General features: G+C 39.5%; 1 protein-coding gene across 3 annotated transcripts in view; it reads right to left on the reverse strand.

Moving 5' to 3' along the window:
• Positions 1-22003, reverse strand: part of LOC150089690 (TNF receptor-associated factor 5-like) — a 146865-nt gene that overhangs the window by 71042 nt on the left and 53820 nt on the right. For all 3 annotated transcript variants that reach the window (XM_090368736.1, XM_090368735.1, XM_090368737.1), the window contains 2 exons: positions 16607-16768; positions 13702-13773 (listed from right to left, as the gene is read on the reverse strand). In XM_090368736.1, coding sequence (XP_090224862.1) covers positions 13702-13773; positions 16607-16768 — 234 coding nt within the window. The remainder of the gene's footprint in view (positions 1-13701; positions 13774-16606; positions 16769-22003) is intronic.

The raw sequence follows: 22003 nt of genomic DNA on the forward strand, positions 1-22003 counted from the left end.
ATATATTATTTTTCCATCCGTTTGGTATGTGTCTTTGGACCTCTTCTTTCACCACAGAAGAAATCCGTTTTCTAAAAAGCTCAATTTTTCGAATAATTGAGAGAAAGAACGAATAATTCGTTGAACTCAGTATAAAGCGAAACTACTGTAAAGTTTTAAATTATAGCTAAAGATTACACTAATGTCGTTGTGAGTGACTAAAGAGCCAATCAAAATAACTTTGGGATTTAGCCGCTCGTGCCCGCCCATGCCGGAATGTGAAATGATTAAATTAAATTCCCATGGTTTTTTAGAAATATATTTTAAATCAATTTGATAAATAATTTGTCGGTTATCGTAAGACGAAATATGAAAATTTTATGTCGACAAGAATAAAATATGCTATTTTTTCGAAATTATGACCTAATGTGTAAAATATGATGAAATATGAAATTACAAACACGCTTCTTTAGGATCCTCAGACCATGTAACATGGACACACTAAGTTTCATGCCTTTATGTAAATGAATGTGATAATACATAAAAATCAGAACCCTAATCATTATTGTTATATCGCCTTTCCCTACAAAAACAGTCTGGATCTAACCCTGTCCAATCGGCATGCATGCATAAACAGAATTAAAGTAGTGTTCTAGTGAAGTAAAGTCGAGCAGGAAGGGTATTTGTACTTTAAAATGCGGCGACAAAAACGAAGGTACATAAAAAGCAAAATTGTGTCTTGACTCTTGCAATATAATCAGGGAATTCAGAAAATTAATTAATTCTTTGAAGTCGAAAGTACCAAAACATTTTGCTGGTATCCAAAATAGTATAAAATGTATTAAAAGTTTTCTATATTTTTTAATATCCCAATAAAATAACTCTCATCTAAAAGGTTAAAGTAAACATCTAGATATCAGGAATATTTAAAGATCTCGATTAAATTTTTGATAACAGTACCCTACACTGATTATTACTTAGGTTTATAAGAACATCTATTGATTCTCCTATTAAAACTATCACTTCTACATCAGAGGCAAGAGACGTCAGCCAACGAGCTCTGATCAGAAAATGGTTTTAAGCAGTGGGTTTCAACCGTGGTGCCGCGGCACCTTAGGCTGCCGAAACAACATTCCAGGGGTGCTACGTAATTTGGGTTTAAGTTACTTAAACTTATTTTTTTTAAAAATTTATATATCTTTTTAATTTTGGGTGATAATATGGGTATATGGGTATCTTTTTAAGATGGGTATCTTTAATATGGGTATCTTTTTAATTTTGGGTGATCTATAAGTGATGTTTATTTAGTACCTCTATATAAAGAATAAAATTATTGCTATTAGCAATGGCCACACGGTGCAAGGAAGCCTATGGCTTATGCTACAGTATACATATAATTTGTATTATGAATTGTAATTTTGTTTATAGCTATATTGTTGTAATAACTATCATATAACATATATTTTTAATATTATATATATATATATGTGATTTATAACAGCGGCAAAGAGCAACGGTAAGTGAATTTGACGATTTATTCACAAGTTATGTTGGTAAAACAGGCAGTTTTTTATTTATAATATAAGGTTATGTTAAGATAAGCCTAAGCACTCCTGGGAATAATTTAAACGAATAAAATAACGCGTCAGAGCGATTAATTGACTGGCAATTCACCAAAGTGGCCAGCGAGCCACCACGGAAAAAGCAGTTTGTTGGCAGAACAAGGACACAATTAAAAGCAAATTGCCTGCGTAGCAGGGTGAGTTTTCTAGTGCAGTTTATTAAATTAAGTGTATATTAGGCACCAAGGCATAGTGTGCATAGTGTTAGGGTCAGGCGCCACCTGTGATTTCTCACATCTGCGCCATATGTACGCTGTGAAGAAATACAGAACTACCGTAAATGCCAGAAAAGTGTTGTCTGTTGTATATGACATATTGCGTTAGGTTCTGTTGGGTGTCCTGGCATTTGGCCGCGGGGGCCCCTGGTGGGACCTGACGTTGACCAAGGCAATGAGGTGTCACTATATCGTGCCTGTATGCATCGGTCAGTTTGCAGGGCGAACCGACTTTCCAGAATCAAACTATACCGTCCACGCCAGGGACCGACACGGCCATTATGGAAAAATGCCCATAAAAGTTCCTCGCTTCATTGGGGATTCGAATTCGGGCCTTTTTCACCCGGTGTGAGAGGGTGATAATTATATCCAATTCAATCGTGAAGTTTTTCCAGTGGGATGTAAACCGGAGATATGCCATGAACTTTGTCGTCGAAGACTTCTACTTGTTCTGGAAACAAATTTTAGCTCCTTGTGAAAATTCCAGAAATTGTTTCTCTATTCATATGAAGGGCAGCGGGAGGGGAAAGATAGTGAAGCGAATAAGAAAGCATAAAGGGAAGATAAAATGTAGAGGGATCGGTTATTTTCAGTATGATGTAGTTTTGGTCATCACTCCACACCCACTTAAGAAAGGTACTAGTATTTCGAATAAAAAAGGAGAACAGACGAGAATCTGAAAATAATAGGATATAGTAGAGAGTAGTGAGATAAGAAACAACAATAGCATAACTCGGGGATAAACCTACACGGCGGAGCTGCGCAGATGCATGTAGTAATGAAGAATATCCAAGATGCTTAGCGCAGCGATATTATGTGACCAAATGAGCAACTTCTGTGATTTCGAAAACGAGTTAGTTACAAGCCATCCTGCAATTACTGGCCATTTCGAGACGTTACACCTGTTAGAACTATAACGATCAAAGCAGAAAATATACCTCAAACCAACACGTGGGTGGTTTAGGTCTGGGAGTATCACGAACGAAAAGAGCAAGTCGTCACGTCTACGGATGTGTCCTTCCGCATCTGCGTGCGAACGTGACATTTGCCGGATGGATGATTGTCACGTGGGCAGCCGGAACACGGTGATATAGACGTATCATCCGCTTCCCCCACCCACTGGGTCGTGTCAGATTGTGTAGATTGATGGAACCCTATCAACTCCAGTTTCGTTCCACATTTTCAAGAACGCGCTCTCTGGACAACAAGGAAAAAGATAGCGCCATGAAGGTCAGGGGAACGAAGGTTTATCTGGAAATGCATCGTTGATGCTAGTATTCCAACAATCATTCCGCTCACGAGAACAATTTTCTGCTCATTGCTTGGTTCTTTATCTCTTCTGAACATGTAGTCGTCATCAAGATACTTAATAGCAACTTCTCAAGAAACGTATCTTTCGAGTGCGAATGAGGCAAAAACAGGTTGTCCACTTCGAGGAAGATTTATTTTGTAGCGTATAAAGTGAGCTGCAATAGCAGCCATTTCCAATATCTTAAGATAATAACAGGTTAGGAAATACACTCATTTCGGGTTGATTGATACGTTCACGATGGTGTGGTTTATCACTGAATTGATTACCGTAATGCATGTTGAAACGTCGATTGATTCGTGATGAAAATCTTGAGAAGTTGCAAATCAATGCCTTTATAAGGCGTTGATTATAACAGGTTGGATGTTCAGTAACTGCACAAACGCGGGGAAAGTGAAGAATAAACAGAGGATATATATCATATGGAAGTAAGGAAGCCTAATAACACTTTAGGATATAAAAACGATGCTATAATAAAGCACTATAGTTGGCTGCGTTTTGATGGGAAGCGTATAATGGCTTAAGAGTTGTGAGAGTTAATAAATGATTGTGTTATGGCTTCCTGCTTCATATTATGTTCAGTCAATATGACTGTCACACGGACTGATCACAGTAGATGTGATACTTTCCATTGCGTAAGGATACATGTTTATCAGATAACCTCAAATGAATCCTTACTGGAACCCATCATCAGACCACGCTTGGCTGTACTGTTAACAGCCAAGCGTGGTCTGATGATGGGTTCCGGCAAGGGTCCCGAAACGTGGTTATTTAGAGAGAGAGAGAGAAAAAAAAAAAAAAAAAAACACCATCTAAAATCGCCACGTAACGTCATTTTCTAATTACATTATGAATAACAGCTTTTTCAAGAAATAGGAAGTTTCCATGAGCAATGTGTTTAGAATTTGCGCCGAAATAACTAAGGCCATGAGGAGTCAGTACACTGTGCCAGCAAATTTTCATGTCGACTGGAATTGAACTCAGTTTTTCACGGAAAACGCGTAGGTTCGATTCCAGGAAGAACAATAATTGAAACCACTGTACTATTCGTGAGGACACACAGGAAGTCGACTCCTTTTTTTGTTTTTCTCGAATTGCAACTTTTACTTTAGGCATTAGATTTGCATAATACTTCACTGGTGTTTTAGATCATAGGTAATCTGTAGAATAATCTTTCCGCTTGGCCAATGATTCAGAATTTATGGGAATTATGATCCATTATGCTTCATTTGCTGTGACTAGCTTCGACTGAGGTTTACAAAAAATATGGCCATGTTTCATCCAGTTACTATAGATGATAAAAACTTTAATGGAATATCATTATATAATTTTAAATTCCCTTTCAATGATTCCACTTTCGACATTTGTCCTAAAGAGAAAGATTTCCGGGTGCCCAGAAACTTCTCTTTAGGACAAACGTTAGATATTACTATATACTTATTAACAAAATCATAAAAATAATTAAAAGTCTAAGGTAAGTCAAAAGTAGATTCCCACATTTGGCGTCTTCTAACTTTTTATTATGCTTACATAGAAGAAACATTGTACTAGGTAAAAATTAGTACGCACCCAAATAAGCAGTAAAGTAACAGTTACAACATTTACATGGCTGGTGTGACTGCCGATCGCAGTGATCCTTCCCTTCAAGTCGTTCACATCAGTTGGCAAAGGAAACTCATACATCTGGCCTTTGCCCCACAAATAAAAGTCCAATGGTGTGAGGTCCGGCGAGTGAGATGACCATAGAATTAGACTGGCCTTTCTTAACCATCGATTTGAAAAGTGAAGAAGCGAACAGCGAATATTCTTATGTAAGTGATGGGGGGGGGGGGTAAGCCATCTTTCTAGAAGGCACATTGTTGCAGTGCCTTCTAGAAAGATTTTTATCACTGTCAGCATTTACAAGCTTTTAAAGTTGCGAAGCTACTTTTGACTTACTGTATATAATATATTGAGTCTTAACATTTGCATTTGATACAGATTCTTAGCCTTCTAAAATAAAATGTGGTCTTTATATGTCAATGATTTTTAATATTCTCAGTTGCTGAAACTTTTTGACCTCCCCGCATGTATACATAATCCGCTAATGTTCATCGGTCACGATTCCAATGATATTTAGCAGCGTTTGGTGTCTAATGTCCATCCGTCACGCTCTCATTTATTGATCTTATACCCAGTAGGTGTTTGTTCACCCAAAAATAGGTTACCGCACCAAAAGAGACATATAATAAATCAGAAAAAAGGTAAAAGATGGTACAGGGATTAAAAGATGATATAAAACTACTAACGCTAAAAGAATTAAATTTATTTATCTAAGTTAATATTTTGTCAAAATTTAAAAGATGTCAGTTGTAACTGTCTCTGTTAGGCTCGGTCTGATGGTCAAAAGCAGTGGAAGTTGCTATTCATTCTTTAAATGAGCTGGTAGTTAAACTGGTGTCACAGTACTCACACACAAGCGGGTCATCAGCCCTCAACAAAAAACCAATGTGTTAAATGATCGCGTCCTGTGAGGAGCCGAGCAAGAACGACTTCCTCTTTGCGAACGCCGAGATCACTGGACCGCCACAAATTAATTACAGGCTTAATCTCATAAAAGCCATTTGTTACCATCCTAAGCCAGGTTGTTTGCCGTTGAATTATCAGCTTATTGCAATCTGTAACCTTTAGGCAATATGGAGGGAACAAGCAATTCTGAGATTGCTGATTTGGTTGCGGCAAAAGCCAAATGATCAATGTAAATTACTGCTTTACTTAAACTTTGTAATGAAAAATATAACATTATTGTACAGATGGTGCACATCCTCAGTTTGTACGCAGCATTAAACAAACTTAGTTTGCTATTGAGAGCATCTATCTCATATCGGGGAGGCATTTCACCACGAGTTTCCTAGGTATTGCACCACTACACACTTTAAATAATAAGCACTGGCTGAGTTAGTCTCAGGCGTGGACAGCAAGTTCCCCTTCTCCTAGAAACTAGGGTTTTCGTCCAGCAAAATGGGCAAATCGACCAGAGAACATACTCAATTTATGGACATAATACATGGGCAGATAAGATAGCTCTTGGGTGGCCCTAATATGAATGACGCAGTAACAAGCAACTCGTAAGGAAGTGCCTCTATACAATAACAAACTAAGTTTGCTACTAAGCTACGTAGAAACTGAGCACAGCGGTGGTCCCAAGATTTACTAAAGGAGAGGGCTAAAGCAGTTAAGGGATGGAAGGAGAGGTAATTTCCTTATTATTCCCTGTGTTCCTGGGAATCATTTAAGCTTTAACCATTGTGTAGCAAAAAAAAAAAAAAATCCAAATGTCTTTAATCACAAGGGGTGGGAGGCTGCAACCCCTTTAACCTCTACTTGCAAAACGATGTTTTATAGAGGCCTTTTTCTCTAAATTCGTCGAGCTTTGAAAAGAGCAATTAATTAAAAAGAATTTTTATTTCTTTCATTATGATGATTCGCACCACAGGAAGAGCGGTTTGGGAAATGCTATTTTACGCTTCCTATTTGATTACAACCCAATAAGAAAATGTACAGTAGCTGTATTTTTTAGCGTTTGTTATTTACAAAATTCTAGAGGACCTTTGCAATATCGTTATGTAAATCACTATTAAATTGGATTTTATTTGTTTAATCAAACATAGTAAAATCCATTCATTTCTTTTTTGGAACAATGTTTCTCATGATAATTAAAAAAGTTAAAATCGCGTGCTAGGTTTGTGCACTTGTCCATGCATGTCAGTCCCTCCTAGTTCTGCTATAAGGGTACAGCGAACGAAAAACATTAGCTAGCCATACCACCAAACCATGACCAGAAAAATATTTTTTTATTTACTATTTTGAAGGTAGCCGACCTGCATGCTGATGGTCCAGTTGGTGTAACTGCTTACGTCACCAGATGCTGGACCGGTAAAAATAGGCTGCTTGCAGTTCAGAAATAAAATGTTATGGTTTGGAGTATTGTTTCGAGCCGGAAGCAAAGTGGATGGAACAGGCAAAAGCATTCATAACGTGAGTGAAAGCCACTCGATGTGGTAATATAATACTATATAACAGAATCTTCAAACGGGAAGTAGACAGCCCTACATATACATAATATTCACAATGCTTGACCGAATTATAACTCGTTTCATGGTCGATTTATACTATCTGGTCACTTTATTAGGACCGATAAGCATCTGTGGTTGATTTATGAAAGCAACCTTGTGGTTTGTAACGTATACAAAAATCTCAATAAAGATGATATTGTTTAGGGCAGAAATGGCCAACAAGTCGATCGCGGCTTTAATTTCGGTCGATCACGACGAATTTTAAATACAGTTTATATAAAAATAGATTAGTCAAATTAAATATTATTATTTGTGCTCCCCACTGCATACGCTTATTACAAATCCGTTGAATCACGTTATTACTCTTGTCGCCGTGCAGCCGCAAGGCTTGTCTAGTGAAAATTCACGTAGTTCGTTGTGGAGAGCATGTGTACGTGTCGAATTCTTATTTAGCTCACTTAATTATTAATAACTGGACAGTACTTATACGTTAATTTAATAACCTTTGATTTAAAATGAATACTACGAAAAAGAGTAAAACTTATCATTTTCATCAAGAGTGGGAACTAGAATACTTTTTTGTAATGATAAAAGAAAAATGTTGTTGTTTGATTTGCAATGCTTCCGTGGTTATACCCAAAAAAAGAAGTTTAGAAAGGCACTTAAACGCACTCCATGGTAAATACCAAATCGGATTTTCAGCCTAATAGTGATCTTAGAAAAAATAAATTAAAAGAACTTAAATCCAGAATTGTATTTAAGTTCTTTTAAAATAAATATAAAATTCTGAATTGTATTTAATTTTAAAATTTATAAACAACAGTTTTCAATGTGTGTTGATTAACTTTTTTAACCAAGTGCAATGAAATTCTCGAGATGGTAGATCGCAGTAGATCGCAGCACATTTCGAAGAAAAAAAGTCGATCGCATCACGAATTAAGTTGGCCACCCCTGGTTTAGGGGAAAGTACAATAACCGCATTCTGTTTTCCAGTAATTGAAAAAGGAAAGATCTCATCAGCTTCAAAAGAAAGAAGATAATAGACTAGCGTCTGGTAGATACTACGGTACAAAAGAAAGTTATTGGATATTCCAAGACGGCTGTTATTCGAGTATTACACGAATGGAGAAATGCTGAAAAAATATACAGACCCTATGAAAAGAGACAGCTGCTACAAGTCTAGGGTGGCGGAACCAGTGTGGCGTTTAAAACTTGTTAAGGTGGACTCAACTCATTGATGCCTTTAATGCGGAAATTTTGCAATCAATTAGCATTCGTACTATGCGGAACTCTGCAGGAAATGGACTACAGCAGCGTTTCCCAAACTGGGGTCCGCAGATCAGTTCCAAGGGTTCCCCGAAACAGACCCTCTGGAACTGGTAAAATTATTCATTTTATGTATAGCAAATTGATGATAAATAAGGTTATTATTATATATATTTATGTAAAAATAAGAATAACGGCGAGTTGTTTGAAACATAAAACTTTCAATTTTCTTTTCAGAAAACCCAGTGTTCTCTCTAACACACGCACACACACATATATATATGGGTCCGCGAACAGTTTTTGATTTTTGAAGGGGTCCGTAGATATAAGTAGTTTGGGACCCACTGGACTAAAGCAATGGAATGCACCCTGTTGATCCTGGAGGTGAAGAGGGGGGGTAAAAAGAAGCCTGCAATGGCGTACAGAGCAATATAATGAAGTCGGAACGTTGAATGAGGTTGTGTTTTATCAAATGACAGAAGAGACCAGACCCTTTCAAGTTGGGCCCTGCTGCAGACAGCAGGGCCCAACTTGAAACCAAGGCAAACCAGGCATTAAGGATCCTACAAGACTGGGCACAAACCCACTTCTTAAAAATCTCACCGACCAAGACGTCCTCCATCTAACTTAAGGGAACCCTCAACCTACAGAGACCACCACAGATAAAAGTTAATACAACTATAAAACTGGTAAACCAGCTAAAATATCTTGGCGTCATCTTGGACCCTAATCTATTTCGACACCATTTGAAGCACATAAGAACAAAGATTAAGAATTATTCTACACTGGTTGCCAGAATTACAAGACAAGATTGGGGACTCAATAAGCGCACCCTGTCACTCTATTATAAGACTACTTTCCTACCCGCAATAACTTACGCTTCTCCTGTTTGGTTCTGTAAAGCTGCAACCGCAATAAATCGAAGAACATTGGGAACAATCCAACGGTCGATACTACTCACCATCACCCGTGCCTACCGTACAACCAGTACACACGCCTTCCCTCTTGACCTTGAGATAATCCGCTGCGGTATGGCTTATTACATTGCTAAGGGATTGCCCTGCACCTTTTTGAATTTCACCATAGACCCAACAGCGAATCAGAAGGCAGAGAAAACTATACTCCAAAGGCATCTACAGCAGGCATGGCAGGATCGATGGACTGCATCAACAAAAGGCGAAATCACAAAAGTTCTTACCCAGTATTGAATCCAAAGCCCCCAACTTGGTTCCATCCCGGACTATTCACAACTTACTTACTGGCCTGCCAGGGATCATTCAATGCAAAATTAACCAACTTTGGGATCATCGAGGACCCATGCTGCACGTGTGGGGAGGCAGAGACCTGGCACCACATTATGTTTCACTATACCCATTATGAGGACCTTCGCTGCCGGTTAATGACAACAATCACTTACTTCCCGGGGAATCTAAAATCACATCTCCTTGACTCACCAGAAGAGTACAAGGCTTTTACTAAGTATGCACAGAAACTTTTTGCCCAACGCAGGACATTAATTGCCATCCACCCACAGAGATCACTATCATGGACCTTACTGATGAATGCCATGGAATTGACTATATGACTAAACTGAACGGAAATGGACAAACTACCTAGACAAACTGACCTGACATAAATGACCAATAAAATAAATACTTCTAATGAAAGTCAACTGAAAAATGACATCACCCGACTTGACAATCCTGGACTTGAAACTTAGCTCACGGACACTGACATGGACCTTTTAAATGCACGCCATGGAACTGACTATGTGGCTATACTCTAAACTGACCAGAAATTGACAAACCATTTGGACGAACTGACAAAATAACAATGCTTCCAATGAGAGAGACACAGGGAATTGAAACCACCTAACTTGAAAACCCTGAACTTAAAATTGCAACCTAAGAATCACAACACCTACCGGATGCATCAATATCCTAAAGGACCCACTGAGTATTGACGTGTGTGTGTGTGTGTGTGTGTGTTATGAAGGTTTAATGGCGCATAAGCTGCTGGGGCTATAGCGCGCCTGTATTGACATATACTACTACCAATCACTGACTTTAAACAATGAGAGTGAAATCAAACTGTTCGCTGACCACCTACCTTTGTGGACTAGGAGCGATCTTACAAGACTGGATGTGTTGTACTTCAATCGGGAGCCAGCAGTCACTGGAGATGCATCATGGTTGTCTTTGACAAATGGAAACTTAGACCATCAACACCTAACTGTGACTTAGTCCTATTAGAGGCAATTAAACTGGACCTGACCTCTCCAGACAATGGCCATTGATAAGGCAAGGAAGACCCAAGAAACACCCGGAGGAGGCAAAGTAACATCAAATGCCAGCCTCCTGAATGTACTTATTGTCTGGAATAATGGATCCATTACCTGACAGTGACTGTTGACATTGGCGACCTGAACGGGGTGCTCTTGCCCAGTTCACTTTTAATCCCCATCCCTTGGGCAGAGGGGACGGTTTTCCGTCCCCCTCCCCCTGGTCGGGCTTGTCCCCACTGACCAGGTTGGGGTTGTCTTCCCTATCATCCCCATGTTTCTACCTGTTCCCCCCTCCTTCTTCAGACTCTACCCTTACTCTAACTTGTCTCGCGTTTTTTTTTTTTTTTTTTTTTTACTTTATTCGTTTATTTTTATTATATATATATATATTTTTTTTAGGCCCTTGCCTCTGAAATCTTCGGAAATTAGGTGGCAGGGCCTGCCAGAGTACTTAAGCGATCCCTCTATTGCCTGACCTGCCTTCTCGGGGATAAGTGTGGGCAACGGGGGGGGGTCACACTAGGGGCTCAACAGCTAAATGGTCAGAAGAACAACATAACATGACACTATACAACGCTAACACACACACATTACTCTTTTTAAACCTCTGGCCTTCACAGAGTTCTGTGATACACAAACAGAGTACACAATGTGGAGATGGGGGAAACCCCTGGGGCCGTTGACATAGAACACTTTACACTTTATCCTGTTCCTGGGTGGTTGGAAAGTGGGCTTGATTATGGCGACGGCGTTTGAGGACAATTTCAGCCAGACATGGGATTTTATCCTTTCTATGAAGAGCTTCGACAGAATGGATACGTTCATTTTGATATGGTTAGTTGCTAGGGGATCCAGTTCATGTTAGAGTGAAAAATACTTCTAGAGCTAGTAAATGGCTTTAGTTTTTCAGCCACCTCAGAATCCAGTATCCCACAGATAGAAATCTCCTAAGGTTAACGGTGGGTGCAGAGGCCCATACAGGAAGGACATAAAGGGCAACTGGGGATGCAATCTCATTACATGGCTGGAACACTGTTCCTAGGAAGGTAACCCAATGCGCTATTAGGACAAATCCTAAGAGAGCGTTGGATCACCTTTCATTAACCATCAGAGGATAATGCTTGCTGGGCGCTTACTATTTCAACGTTTACAAGCATAAAACAATGAGTTTCATGTCTGCATGTTTCTTTTTAAAATCTAATTGAGCTATCTTTTTCCGCAATTAGAGATCAGGCTATTATGTAAAATAAGTGTTGAATTCTTTAGTTTAAAAAGTAAAAATTCTTAATCAAACAAATTCTTAAGGAGAACAGTGGATTTTAAAATCTAATTAAGATGGGTAGGGTGCGAGATTAAGAGAAATGAATATTGGTTAACTTCGATTGTTTTCTGAAGCAAAGATATCTTTCAAATATGTCGCTAGTGTTTTGCCCGTTACTTTATGTCTGACCTGTGAAATTAATTTACTTTATCTCAATACAAGCTACTTCAAAACTGGCTACTTGGAGAGTAGCCAATTTTGAATATTTCGTGAATTAATGTAAATGTCACATAACTTATTTCTCTGGCCAATTAAATTGCTATCATTATAAAATGTACTTTACTATTAAAGTAAAATCCCCTTCCGCCTTCGATAAATGCAGATAGCCTTATTTGAGAAGTATTCTTCACAGAAAAGGGAACAAATAACATTGTGATCCTAGTTTATCGCATTCGTGAGGGATATACAAACCTTTGATTTTTAGGCAGCCTTTTGGTGGAATTAAATTAGCTGGAATATGTTTAGAAAAGCTGAGATCCCTTGTTTCTCCGAGTAAACCAAGGGAACAAACACTGCACGCAATCATTAAAATTTACTAAAGACTTCACGAAAGCTACCATACAACAGTGACCTGATTTTCCGTTTAAAAGAGTTAGTTATTTGCTTATTTTCTTCTGTTTACAGTTTCTTCTGTTTACCATTCAGGTTACCAGGCAACGGCTTTGCACAGTAGTGCCCAAATTGAGAAAGAGAGAGTAAATTTTGGTGCGAGAAGTCGTCTGAGTAAAATGATTAGCTTTATTCTATCCTACATTCTCTGGATTTATATGTACATGTACGTCCATTAAAATTGGGCGTGGCATCGTACCAGTTACGACCTCCCACTTACTGGAGAAATGCTCTTCTGATACTCGTGAATGATATCGATATGGGTTGAAAAATACTAATGAAGGGCATTTACTAAAGATCGAGCTATAACACACGCTATGCATATCTACAGTCACGGAATTTGGTCAACAAACTGAAATAAAAATCAAAAAAGGAAGACTACAAAATCACACTGGAATTCTGAATTATAATGAAATTTAGAAAGAGTATTCATCAGAGAAAGAATTTCATGTTCATAGTAGCATGATCCAGATGAGGCACAGGCGATACAGTATTCCCAGATGTTATTATTATTAATAGCCATATGGTGCAAGGAAGCCTGAGGCTTATGCTGCACCAGGAAATAAAAAGTTGCCGAGTTACCCTGAGAGAGAGAGAGAGAGAGAGAGAGAGAGAGAGAGAGAGAGAGAGAGAGAGAGAGAGAGAGAGAGAGAGAGAGAGAGAGAGAGAGAGAGAGAGAGTCAAAAATAGAAGGGAATCACCAAGAAAGAGAAGAATGATGATATACAGCTCAGGACCCTGGGTGTGCCAAGCCCATACTCACCAGATGTGAGCCCCCGGGGTTTCATGGAGTATTGTATCTCAAACGTGTACTATTGCTTGTAAATCAGTGGAAAATATTAAAACAAATAAATAAAAATAAAAGAAAGGACAGTTGTTTTTTTAATTAAGTTACACCCTTCCCTCCTTGGGGTTATAGGAATGTAAAACTAAGGCTGTGGCTTCATGCAAAAATTGAAGTAAAATGAAGCTCAATCTTTAATCATAATCTGATCTGACTCACAGAGAACTCTTAGAAAATCTTTATTAAAGCAGACTTACTTGTTCCCTCGTAACCTCACTCTTGCAGTATGGACAGTTCATTAGCCTCTTCAAGCACTGATTTCCATGTTCCTGTAAAGAAAGCAATCAAGTATCCACATTATGGTAAATAATAAATTGGAGAAATCTCTTAATCAAAAATCACTGCAGCGATTAATGCGAATTCTTCCGCTATATATGTTACTTTTTGGGCTAAAATATGTAGTACGTATTGGTTCGACGAATAGGCTCATGGACGAGTCTACAATCTCATTTAAATTAATTGTATGTATCGGTATACACACATGACATTTTGTCAACTATGTGTAATTTTTTCGGGTAGGATTAGGTTATGATATGATGAAGGTGGAGGTCATGTCAAACTACCTCTTTAAAATTAGTGACTCTGGGATAATTGGTTAGTAATTATAGATGCGTTTCCGATGCAAGAAAATCAAGTGTACAATTGTTGGCGAAACTGAGCATTAATTGTCATGGAACCTACTTAAAACTATTTTAAAAGTAAAATGAAAGAAGTATAACGATGGACCAGCACATATGCAACACAGCAGGAAGCTCAGGAGACCAGTGAGAAAATTATGGGCGACCTGGCTGCCTCTAGAGGTGTGCGTGTGCGGGCAACGTGGGGTCCCATTAGAGGCCTTACGGCCAAAAGCTAGAACATACAACGAAACCCAACACAATATGTCATATACAAAACACAACACTTTCTGGTTTTTAAAGTGATACTGTTCGTCTTTAAGTACGCTTCATAGACTAGAGGTATCTATGTTGAAATGTCATGAATTAGTGCAGCCAATCTCTTGCGACTTTCTGCCTTTCCTTTGTAATAGCTACTTCTAGTAGGATACGCTGCCATACCTTGGAGCTCAGCATAGGAGGCCCTAGATCTATCTTGGCGCATTATAGCCTTAGTTGCTAATGCGTCAATAAAATCCAAACCAAACCCTAGATCTAAATCCAACGTCTTCTATACGCAGGGTTGATGGTGAAGTTTGGCAATAAACAGATAATGATAACAATAATCTTGAAAGGACCATTTGGTGTATGGACCTGATTTTGTTAACTATCCAGGATTTTGGGGAACACTTAAGCAAATATCGAAGGAACGTTACTACCATCACGTGAAGTCGTTAATGTGGAAATTCGCAGCTGGTCTCGTAGCGAAGCGAATGAAAGTCCTAGCACGATAATAGGTGATTACATATTAGAATGCATAATCTTTTGTTTTTGAATCGAGCGAGAAATCCAGTTAGGTCGAGTTCGAGTTGGGTTTGTTAGAGAACTGTGAGTTATCATCGATTAGACTTTATTCCAGAGTTTCTCAAACATTATTTTGTACTCACGGACCGGTAAATTCCAACGAAGACTTCGGAGAATGCTGACCGGCACAATTTACTGTTTTTCTCTGCTGCTCTGAAATTTAATACCTACTTATTTTCTTGAGTTTCGTTTTACCAACCCAAAGAACTTAAATGACCGAGAGACACTAATTGGGTTCCACTGCTGTGTTTGTAAGATAACCAAAATAGCGTCAAAGTTTCACTGACTAGTATATAATTATCTATATGTGAGTCCATAAAGTCATCAATTTTCAGTTGATAAGCGATGATCGATCACGAAAGTATCAGTGGTTCTTAAAACTTTTTCGTTCCGCGACCTCCGCCCTCCTGGAAGCCAATCTGCTCCCGCGATTCCCGTTCCTCTAACCAAGGTCAATGAAACTTTAGGCTGTAGCATAATTTTAAAGGGCTCTGGACTGACAGTTTGATAATTATTGAATTACATACACTGTTGGGTAACACTGATTTCTTGTATTATATGGAGTAGGAATTAAGCTAATAAATATTAGATAAGTTAATGAAAATAAGTAATTATCAATTTAAACACTTGTTGAGCTAACAAATAATAATTAGAAAGAATTTATAATTAATCCTCAAAATACAACTACATTTTTAGTTGTCAGATACCAGACCTTTTCAAAAATAATTATTTATTTCAGAAATTAATATTGTGAGCATAATGTTTTCCTTAACGACATCGTTGATTCTTCTCGTGAGGGCTTTACTAACATCCATTCCTACAGGATTCGAACCTGCATCATTCTGGTCACAGAACAAATGACACTGCTCACTAATTTAGTGTGGACAGCCAATTGACTTCACAGTAATTATGAAATTTTAGGTCTGTTCGCTATTTTAGTTATTAAATGCATCTACAAAATTGCAATTATTTTTATTTGTAATTAATATCTGTAAAAATCAGCCAAAAAACGTTGCGCTACACACAGTATTGAAAAATAATGTGAATTGAAAACTAAAATTTCCATCTAACTGCACGTGAGGTTTCTTGTGAGAGGGACAAAACACCCATGGAGAAGGATAACGAACTTCATCCCCAAGATATCTGCTGTTTCATAATAAAGATCTTATCACTCCACAGGTAAACAGTGTATGGTTGCAGAACTCAAGAATTCGAATCAAAACAAGTTTTGCAACTTCTCATTTAAATAACCGTCAATCACACGACCTCAGCATTCCGAGTAGAGGCGCTGAAGAGTCTCTTATCCGGTAATGAGTCAGCAGAACCCGTTGCAGACACAACAAGAATTAATGTGCCGCTATTCGCATTATAGCTTGTATATAGGAAGATGAAAAATAAAACTAAGAAAGCCATAAAAAGACCATTACGATAATGTTCAAGTAGGTTTGCGCCGGGGTATCGGTTCTCAGTGCTCATTAGAAAAAGCCACCCTAAAAACCGCTTAAGATACTAGAAGCCATAAATAGCCGCTTTGGTTTTGAACTCCAGCTAGGCGCTGCCTTGTAGGCACAGTACAAATTCTACACTATGAGAGCAAGGGGATTTATCAAAACCGATTTGGAATTTCTACAGAAAAGCTTACCTCAACGTCTTTAAAAGTTATTTCTTCTTCACAGAATTCGCACGACATTAGGCGACGATCACAGTCAACTGCCAAATGACGGGCCAGCTCTCTTTTACATACACGAATTCCACAATCACAAGGACAGATTACGGGTACGAAGCCACACGTCTCTAGATGTTTCTGAAATTGTGAAATAACATATGAGCACTGGAAAATGACTCTGCAAATTTATTCCGCAATTAAAAAACCAAAGAAACTATCCGTTAATCAAAATATATTTATAATGAAATGCATAAACAGGAAGGCAGTCTCAATTACAATTTACTATATATGGACTTAGTATTCTCGTTCGAGCAGTGCTGACGTCCTACAACGTGCTCCTCCAATATCTGTAATATTTCAGTGCCTCAGTAACCCTATGGCTTAAGTTTAATACCTTCCGACGCGGATTTAAGTCACCAATCCAGATCTTTAAGTGATTCCGGACAGAAGATACAAGGTAAAAAGATATTTATGATTTTAATATTAGCTATATCAAAAGCCAACAGTGCTCTACGTGCCTTTTGTGTCCCGTCCCTTAATCATTAGCTTCTCTCAAGGTCGTCCGTGCGAGCTTCCCCTCACTGCGTGGGCTGTTTGTTTTGAAGCTGAAAGAACCCCCACTCTTCGTCCTTGGGAGTCCCGACCTAACAGAGTGAATTCCTTACTAGAATTATCAACCATTCACTAACTAACAGCCCTATTCGGCAACATGAAAAAAGTGGCAAAGCGCCTATCGGGCATAAACACCACAGTGATCCCACAATGCAACCACCGCGACATACCCGAAAGTAAGGGTAAGGCCGCCCAAGAAAACAAATCTTCCGATAGCCACGATTTTTCAAGGGCATCTCCCCGCAAGAGCGAAGTCTCGGAATGCACAATCAATCGTATGAAACACACAAGAATGAGTCGCAAACTCAAATCTGTCCGCAGCGAAACCAAATCAAAACGCAAGATTGCAATAACCCCCCAACTCCTGAAAGAAAACAACTTGGATTGTAGTAATCAAACCAAAAATATTAAAGCAGCACCGACAGCGAACAGCAGAACGTCAGCCACACCCAAACTACCCAGCTTAATGACGATACGGAAAGAAATAACACTGCTAAAAACTCATGTAGCAAAGAAGGAAAAAGAATTCGCGGGACAGATTTTGAAGGTGCAGGAGGATGATTGGAAAAGAAAAACAATAGCAATCGAGGAAGCATCTACAAAATTGTGTGAAGTCCTCGGGACAATCGCTCGCACCCTTCAGGAAATAAGTGCTGAACGGTGTCTTTGCACTAATGACCGCTGCATAGTCACAAAACGGGATGCAGCCACGCAAACGACACCCCTTGAGTCTGCCGAACTGCTTACACAAAAAGAAAAGATGCACAATAAGAATCCCTTTAGGGTGGCTAAAGAAAATGAAAGCGCCCTTGAAACTCTTCTAATCAAATCAGATTACTGCAAGTTCCTTAAATCACTTGAGAATCGGGATCAGAAGAAGAAAAGCGACAAACGTCCACAGGAAGTAAACAAAACCACCGGTGTAGTGAACCACACTAATAAGTTGACTCTGTTTCACGAAAGAAATGATCACATTGTACCACACGACAGACATGACCAAGCTACTGAACCGAGAATCGCTGACCAGAGATGTGTTTCGAGAAGCAAGAGCCCCGCCCCATTTTCTCCCCCACTAGAAGGCAACCAAAGAATTCCAACAACATTAGTCAACAAGCGATTATCAAAGACTCACCCTAGTAAACAGACGCTCGCAGAGAAATATGACATCTCTGTCGCTTTGCCCACAACCAAGATATTTGTCTCCCGGTTTGGACCCTCAACAAGCCCCGATTCCATAAAGAGAATGTTTCTTGTGGAACACAATGTCCGCATCGAAGTAAAACAGCTTAAAACTAGGCAAACTGGCTACGCCTCATTTCTAGTAAGATGTTCACCCACTGCCTACGAAAAAGTTCTGGATCCCGACTTCTGGCCTCCAGGCATACTTATCAGACCTTTCTCGGACGAAAAAAGGCCATCCCCTCAGCAATCCCTGCTTACTCGTCCTCTACAATAGCAATCATCTATTCCAAAAAACCTCCATACATGCCACACAATCAGGGTCTTCTCGCAAAATGTGCGCAGCATTGTTAACAAATTGGCCCCTCTGCAATCTCTCCTCCTGCTCGACGAATATGATTTCATCTGTATCCAGGAAACTTGGCTTAACCATGGAAGACAACTCACCCACTTGGCCACTCCTCACCATTACAAAAATGTTTGCAACGGCAGGGACCTCAAACGTGGAGGTGGCGTCTCCATCATTTACAAAGACATCCATCACCTTGTGTGTGCACAACTCAGCGACTCCCCTGCATTTGAAGCCATTTCTGCAATTTTTACAGTTAAAGAAGTGAGAACTCAAGTTGTAGCGGTATATTTACCTCCTGACCATAATCCCGACACAAGGGATGAGCTAACTACCTGGATTATAACCCACCTCAAGCCTCACATGCTCACCTTTGTTTTAGGAGATTTCAACATGCCTTCCCCAAGACACGAAGCTGCTTTGAAGGACGTCGTACGCTCCTTCTCATCTCTAGGCCTTAGACTAACCCATACGCAACCTACAAGACGACATCAAAACCTAGACCTCTTATTTCATAACCTTGACCATCTTACTCTCACAACGCCGATTTTTAAGTTTGCATCAGATCACCTCCCAATTTCCTTTGATAGTGAATGTCTATGTTCTCCCCGACAACTTGAACAGCATGACCATAAAGAATCCCAACTCAAGATCTTCTCATTAAAATATATGCAACCTCAAATCATCCTACAAAGACTAAAAGCTACAGACTGGAAAAAAATTGCTGCTAGCCATCCTGATCAAACGCTTACCAATTTAGCAAACTTGTTAAAAGACATCGCCTGTGAAGGGGCCTCCAAATCTGTACGCCTGTCTCCCAGGACCAAGAACTGGTTTACCAGCGACGCAAAACTCGCCTTCATCATGAAACAGAAACTATACAGGAAATGGCAAAAAACACGGGATCTAGCCGACTACCAACTCTATAAAAAACATCGGGCACGCTTCCTACGCATTCGGAGGAAGGCGCAGAATGACTGGATTGCACACAGAATGAAACTTGGGAAAAGAATCTTCACCAACAAGAATCAACAGTCCCCCATGTCCACTGACACCTTCCTTGCATGGGCTAACTCGCTCGCAACTAAGCCCCTATCTGCCCCAAACCCCTTTATTCGGGTTAATCCACCAGCTAACCAGACATCACTGGATAAAATAGCCATCACAAAGGAACGCCTTACTGAGGTCATCAACAGTCTTCCCAACAAGTCTACCACTGGCCCGGATGGATTCCCTATTTTCATGGTTAAACTGTGCAGTGTATATATCATTGATCTCTTGCTTGATGCATTCAATTCCGTCCTCGTAACAGGAGTTTACCCTGCTATCTGGAACACATATTATGTTTCTCCAGTTCCAAAAAAGTCTAACCCAAAATTGCCTAATGACTACAGACCAATTTCTGTAGGATGCACTTTTCTCAAAATCTTGGAAAGAGCCATACTTCCTGCTCTCATCCATCACATGTTCGGCCACAAACCTCCATACCTCCATAGTGTACTACCTGGACGTTCCACGATCACCAACCTCTTGGACACACTGTTCAGAATTGAAAGTACCTTAAGCAACAAAGAGCAACTGGATATTGTGTTTCTCGACATTAAGGCGGCCTTTGACAATCTGTCCACCCATGCATTATGTACCATACTGTGCAACTATTTCAAAATCTCTGGCAACACCTTAGTTCTCCTTAGGAAACTCCTTCAGTCCAGGATCCTATGGATCAGAAATCAAAACCATAATCACCACATTCTCTGCTCCAGAGGGCTCCCCCAAGGGGGCGTTCTCTCTGCCGCCCTCTTCGCCGCATCTTTAGAACCCTTCCTATCAAACCGTACTAATTTTACCACCTACGCAGATGATATTAAGTTCTTCGTCATCACAAAATGCCCCCAGTCTCTCCAGTCTATTACTGTGAGCTCCAACCGACAGCTACATGAACTGGAAAACTACCTTCATGCGATTGGGCTCTCCATTAATAAAGAGAAAACTGCACAACTCTCTATCACTAAGAAGAAAAATACCAACGAGGTGGACATCATTATTGCGAATTCTCCAGTTAAAAAAGTCATCCAACATAAAGATTTGGGTATCATCTGGGACAAAGACCTCACCTTCTTGCCTCACTTTAATGCCACTCGAACGAAAACATATTCGGCTTTATGGGCAGTAAAACAAGAGATCTCCAACTTCCATAACCCGGACCTTATCATCAAATACATTCTTCGTTGTATTTTCCCAATTCCATTATATGCCTCGACTATATGGTCCTCAGCACCCTCATCATACCAAGCCAGGTTCCTCTCCCTGGAATTCTGGATCTTGAAATGGCTAAATAGGGTTGCTGGGCTAACACCTACAATCTCAAAATCTGTTCTGGTCACCAATCTTAATACGCTTCCTTGGAGGTATCACATCATCTCTAGGAACCTTCTTACCCTCTCTCAGCTTCTATCCGGAAAACTGAAGTCACCCGATATTTGGGATATCATCGCCAGACCGTCCGACAGTAGAAGATGCCAGTCCAACACCTCCCCATACAGGTCGAAGCTGCGTAGCATGTCCTCCTTGGACAACATGTTTCCACACAACTCCTTCCAAATATTTAACAGATTAGCCATAGACGCTGAGAAACTTTGCAAGGACAGAACCTACAGATCTTCCATTCTTGCAGACATGTATGCCTTAGTCAAGCTCTAGGTGGACTCTCTGTGATACCGCAATATCCACGCTTCGATGTATCCGGATGCACTTTTATTTGTTGTAACTTTATGTTTTTGTACTTGTTGTAACTTTATGTTTTTGTATTTCTTATAACTTTATGTTTTTGTATCTTCACCAGTGGCTGTTTAAGGCCGTGTATTGTATCTGGCTCTGTATGCAATGCATATGTCTGTATTTTATGTTTTTTTCTCTGTATATAACTCATGTCCTCTAGCTGCATAGCTGTAAAAGGACAGTTCTTCGGAAATAAATTGATATTAATAATAATAATAATAATAATATCCTGATTAAAAGCAGGGCTGTATTAAGACAACCGTATCCAGGCACTAACTCTCAGAGGCGACAAAATGGATACTATTAGTGGTACTTCATGTACTGGGTCCTTTTAACGTATTATGCGGGGGGGGGGGGGGAGAGAGAGAGAGGAATAACCAGGATACAGAAAGTATTGTCCCAGCAACAGGCGCCGAATAGAGCAAAAGACTTAGCGCCTACAAACAGAATGTAAA

This window comes from Mastigoproctus giganteus, chromosome 2 (assembly GCF_048544385.1).
Source record: "Mastigoproctus giganteus isolate SK-2022 chromosome 2, ASM4854438v1, whole genome shotgun sequence".
Classification (NCBI taxonomy): Eukaryota; Metazoa; Arthropoda; class Arachnida; order Uropygi; family Thelyphonidae; genus Mastigoproctus; species Mastigoproctus giganteus.